Raw genomic sequence first — 5318 nt, 5'->3', positions numbered from 1 at the left:
TTTTCGACGAAGCCCAGGCATGTCTGAAGGAACTCAATGGCCTTTCGCGTTGAAAAGGGATTGTTCTTCCTCGGGGACGATGGCCTTGCCCACCCACGGCGGCGATGCAACGAATTAGGTAAAAAAATTAAACTTTCTGTTTTCGTTATATTTCTTTTATAATCTTTTTGAGAAAAGAAGATAAATAACAAGCAAATGGACTACCTTTTTGTTGAATTTGTTTTTCTTTTTGTTTTCTGTTTTCGATTGCTTTTTTTTGTAAAAGAAAAATACATGTTGTTATGGCTTTTATAGCCGAATATATTACAGGATATTCATTTCTATTTTCTTTTTTGTTGTTTCTGTTGTTTTCTTTCTGTCCTCTGCTTTTGTTTTCTTTCTCCTTTGTAGGTATTCATGGCAAGGTCAACGGCACTGGGGAGCCGTGCCTTTCCATTTCGATGAAAGGGGAGAGGTAGGCCTCAGGCGACACACTCGCTGACGTGGAGCGGCGTCGAAGACTCAAGGGACTGACTAGGGTTTCTGATTTGTTAAAGTTTCGGGCTTGGGCTTCGGACTTGGACTTTTGTTATTTATTTTATTGTTTTATTTATTGGGCCGGACGGATTTGGGCCCTTACAGCTGCCCCCTCTTTGTTCGTTGTCGTGTAACGGGAAGGGAGCAAAGACCTTAAAAGAGGACCAATTCTGTCCGATCCCATTGAATCTCGACTTCTCTAATGCTTTTCTTTTTTAAGTAACCCACTCTTTTAGTTCCCTGGTTACTCTACTTTACTGTGTCTGCTTCGCTACAGCTTTAGGAAGGCATGATTTAATACCATTTTATTGTGTCCGATAGTTCAGGCGGTTTGGCAACAAACGAATGGCTTGCATATGGGAGCATTTGTGCACAGGGATGGATCTAGGGAGGGAAAGCAGGGCGGTAGTCCCCCTTAGAATTTTCAAAATTTTGAATTTTATATATAAATTATCATGTATTTTAAATTTGGTATCTACATAGTACAACAATTGCCTGCCTTGACCAAATTGTATTTCATATTATTTGTCCCTTGAGTCATAATATTATACTTTATATTAACAAAATATTTTTCAATTTTTAATTATATAACTTTAATAATAATCAAATATTAAAATACTAAACTTAGAGGCCTAATATGAACTTTAAAGCTAAATTCTAGAATTAATTAATTTGGCTCATACCCATACATATTAGTTATTCTTTTTACATATTGGAAAGAAATATTTAATTTTATAAAGTGTAATTTTTTTTCTTTTAATTTTTTACAATTAAATCATTTATGCTTTTAAAAAAACATTAAATTAATTTGTTTGATAAGAAAAAAAAAGTATCCGAGATGAAAAAGATCATTCGGATCCTCTTAGATAGAATCCTGGATCCGTCCCTGTCTTTAAAACAAGTCATCTCTTCTTTGATTAATTTGAATGATACGTCTATTTCTCGTCATCTTTCTATTTTTTGGTGTATTTGGCTGCACCGTAATTTGTTTATATGGAAGTGCGATTCCTCTTCTGCTAATTGCATTATTCAGGTTGTGTGTCAATAGTGGGAGGAGGCGCAGACTGTTTTTGAACGTTCTCAATCGGCTATGACTTCGGCTACCGCGGTTGTAGCTGGTTGGACTTGATAGGAGGTGGGTATGTTGATGCAGCCTCATTCCCCGTAGAGGTTTACTGGACTTTTGCAGCAGTGGCGAGGGATCACGATGGTCGACTGATACGTGGCTTGTCGGGTTATGTAGCAGTTGTTTGGGACCCTCGTTTGGCCAAAATTCATGCTATTTGAGAGGCATTACAATTGTTCTGTGGGCTGAATTTGGATGCTGTGCTCATGGAGTTGGATTGCATGCTTGCGGTAAATGCTCTAAGGGAGAAGCCAAGTGATATGTCCGAGTTTGCTAGTTCAAGACTGCCTGTATCTTCAATCCTCCTCCACTGTTGATCACCTACCAAGGATGACTTGATTGTACGCACCTTTTCACGAGTTTGTGGAAGTTTTATCTATTATTAATGATGCTCATGTTGCTTCTTCAAGTGGGGTGAAACATTTAGGACTGAGTATGTGGAGTAAGTCCGTCAGTTTGGGTATAGTATGATCCCCTATTTCTTGTTTTAATCAGGATTTCTTTTAATAAAATAAGAGTTTTAAGTAAAACAAATGAATTAGTTTATTTAATTATAAATGGTAATGGATCAGCTTCCCTCGAGCTTGGGAATCTAATCATACAAATCGTTGGAAGAAAAAAATCTTGGAGATTCGTTCAAACGCTAATTAGAGTCTGGGGCCTTTTTAATGGTTTATAGCTTGAAAAGAAGGTTGTTAGCATCGACAGATTCTTACATTGCTATAAAGGTAATAAAGTGGGTGGAATTAATTTGATCAATGCTAAAATCATCTCTCTTTTTTCATGACTTTATTAATAAAAAAAATTGAATAAATTATGAATATACAGTAAGATACTCATAATGACTCAATTCTTATTACACGAGAACAAGTCAGAACAAATATGTCACACGGCTTCGCTTCCAAGTTCATCCTTAAGCTCATAATAACCCATGTCTGTAAGAACTTTTTTACAACCTGGAAGAGCTTCTTTCTTTTTAAACCCAAGATTGTTGGCAAAGCGAATTGGGCCGGTAACACCATCCAATGCGGTGAGTTCCACCCTGGCTTTCCTCCACGCTTCTGTGGGATCATTACAATCCGCTCGGGGACTCTTCACCAAGTTGACATCACAGTCTGAGTCTTCATAATCTCCTGTCACTTCAATTTTGTAGCTTCCCGCAGCATCAGTTGTTATTTCTGGGCTTTGAAAAGTAATTTTTTCACTGGTTCGATTCCTACATTCCAATTTTACTGTTGCACCTGCCATTTATAAATATTTAAAACTTTTTGTCAACCTTATTTGAACTTTTATAATAATAATAATAAAAAGAAGAGGTTAACTAGATTATATACCAGAAATAGGTTCGCTTATGCTAGTCTGAAATTCAACACGACAAGTATCACAATAAACAAGACCTACGACGGTGAACTTGTTTTGATCGGATGCTGCTCCATAAGCCAAATTGAGTGAAGACAAAATGCAAATAGCCAAAGAAACAAGGATGATCAGAGAAGCTTTTGTCATTTCTTTCTTTTTATGTTCTTTTTGTTTTCTTTCTTCAATTATCAAAGCTTGCTAAAAAGGACAATTTTATAAAGAGGTATTTACTTATTTTGGGCTAGGGTTGTTATTCAACATTTCTATTTTTACGGATTTGGTTTGTTGAAGCTAGGAGAGCTGCTTTCTCCTCCTTAATTGTTTCAAGTATAAAACAATTTTTCTTAAAAAATTATAAAATAATAAGAAATTTTCATTTTAAATTTAATCATTCCCATTTTTTTAATTAAGAGATATTGATATAACTAATAAAATCACAAGTGAAGCCTAATTTATAAAATAAAAAAATTAATTAGAATTCCAAAAAAAAATCATTGTCACAACTTACAATCCGTTCATAAATTGCAGTTAACAAAGGAAAATAATAAATAATAAATGAAAGCTTAAATTCTACTATTAGTTCTTCTGTTTTATTTGGTCAATTTTAGTTTTGTATTTTCAAATTTTGAAATTTTAGCCTTGACCCTAAACGTAGTAGTTAAATTTGTTTATTTAAATTCAATTATTAGTCTTATACTATGCATACAGCTATAGATTTAGTCCATATCCTTCAATTGGATCATTCTAAATCTCTATACTTTTCAAATTTTAAAACTTCATATTTGACGCAAATGGCGTCGCTAATCCATTAACTGAATATTTAGTGAGTAATATGTGGAAATAATAAGCAGACTTGACATTACACATATGATAATATGTTTGGTGCATCAAATTTTGGAAACTACAAAACTTAATGAATTTAATAATTATTGCTTGAAGAAGACTAAAATTTTAAATTTAGAAAAGTACATGACTAAACATGACCAAATAAAAATATAGAGATTAAATCCACAACTATTGCAAAGTACAAGGACTCGTAGTAGAATTTAACATAATCAAATTCACAACGGTTGTGATTTATTGAAATTATAGGCTTAGAAAAGTAAATTTGCCCCAACCTAAATGAATTCTCACAAACTCTTAGAGATATTACATAAATGAGTGAACGGTTTCCACTTCTTTCAAGGTTCAATTATCCAATTTTTTTTTAACTTTTGAATTTAGTTTAAGATAAAATTACCTTTTTCTCCCATTCGATGGTTTGGATCTGGCTTACTTCGAACTCAGATTTTCTCAAGCTCAAACTTTTTCGGGCTTATTTCAGCTCGAACTTGAATTTTCTCGAGTTTGAGCTTTTTCGAGCTTGGATCTATTACAAACTCAAATTTTCTCGAACTCAACCTTTTTGGACTTGAATTTTTTGAGCTAAGTTTTTTCAAATTCTAGCTTTTTTGAGCTAGTTATAATTATAAACATATATTTTAATATACTAAATTAAACATAATTATGATATTATATCTTTTATTATAATCTATAATATAATAATAGATATATATTTATACTTATAAAATATATAATTCCATTATATTATATTATATTACATACTATAATAATAGAGTAGTACATTATATATAAATTATTAATGTATATTATTGTTTATTATTATACTAGTTGAAATTAATATGCTCTAAGTCCCTATACTTTTCGTACATTTGAAAGTTAGACCTCTTCTTGTATCATATAAAGTCATAGCATATCATATATTAATAGTTTATATATACACATCAATGATTAAACATTATGATACCATGTAATATTGTTATATTTTTATTATAACTTATAATAAAATAGTAGAACATTATATATTAATTAATATCATATATTATTGTTTATTATTATCTTGGTTGAAATATGCTCTAAGTCCCTATTCTTTTCGTCTCCTACTATATTATATAATGTTATACCATATCATATAGTATATAGTATTTATACTATTTATTAAGTGTTTTACTGAGTTGGTGTCACATGAGCTACCATATCAATACCATTAAAAATTTTAATAGTTCAGCTAATTTTTTTTCGAAAAACAAACCATGTTGAAGCAAATAGCCATGTTGAAGCAAGTGTTGAAGAGTTTAAAGCAACCAAACAAGAATGATTCGAGCGGCTTGACATTGCAACGAACCGTTGCCTCTTGTCACAATAAATATATCACAGTTCCACAAACTCAACTTAACACTTGAATCATTTCAGATCCTTCCATAAACTCAGGAATGTCTTTGACCCAACATAGTGTCATATCTTCCCCACACAATTT

General features: G+C 32.2%; 1 protein-coding gene across 1 annotated transcript; it reads right to left on the bottom strand.

The window, feature by feature from the left end:
* Positions 1-2492: 2492 nt before the first annotated feature.
* On the bottom strand, positions 2493-3153 carry LOC105767702 (anther-specific protein LAT52-like). Its single transcript, XM_012587278.2, has 2 exons — positions 2977-3153; positions 2493-2883 (listed from the first exon to the last, which is right to left on the bottom strand). Exons 1-2 carry the CDS (start codon positions 3146-3148, stop codon positions 2528-2530), a joined length of 528 nt encoding a protein of 175 aa, XP_012442732.1. The 5' UTR covers positions 3149-3153; the 3' UTR covers positions 2493-2527.
* Between the last annotated feature and the right edge of the window lie 2165 nt (positions 3154-5318).

The sequence above is a fragment of the Gossypium raimondii genome, chromosome 5, assembly GCF_025698545.1.
Source record: "Gossypium raimondii isolate GPD5lz chromosome 5, ASM2569854v1, whole genome shotgun sequence".
In the NCBI taxonomy this organism is placed as follows: domain Eukaryota; kingdom Viridiplantae; phylum Streptophyta; class Magnoliopsida; order Malvales; family Malvaceae; genus Gossypium; species Gossypium raimondii.
Note: the sequence above shows the minus strand (reverse complement) of the source record. Positions and strands in the feature narration are given on the sequence as shown.

Coding starts and splice junctions, on each gene's coding strand:
- LOC105767702 (XM_012587278.2), bottom strand. CDS start 3,148: ATGACAAAAGCTTCTCTGATCATCCTTGTTTCTTTGGCTATTTGCATT. Junction 2,884..2,976: donor CATAAGCGAACCTATTTCTG/GTATATAATCTA, acceptor TATAAATGGCAG/GTGCAACAGTAAAATTGGAA.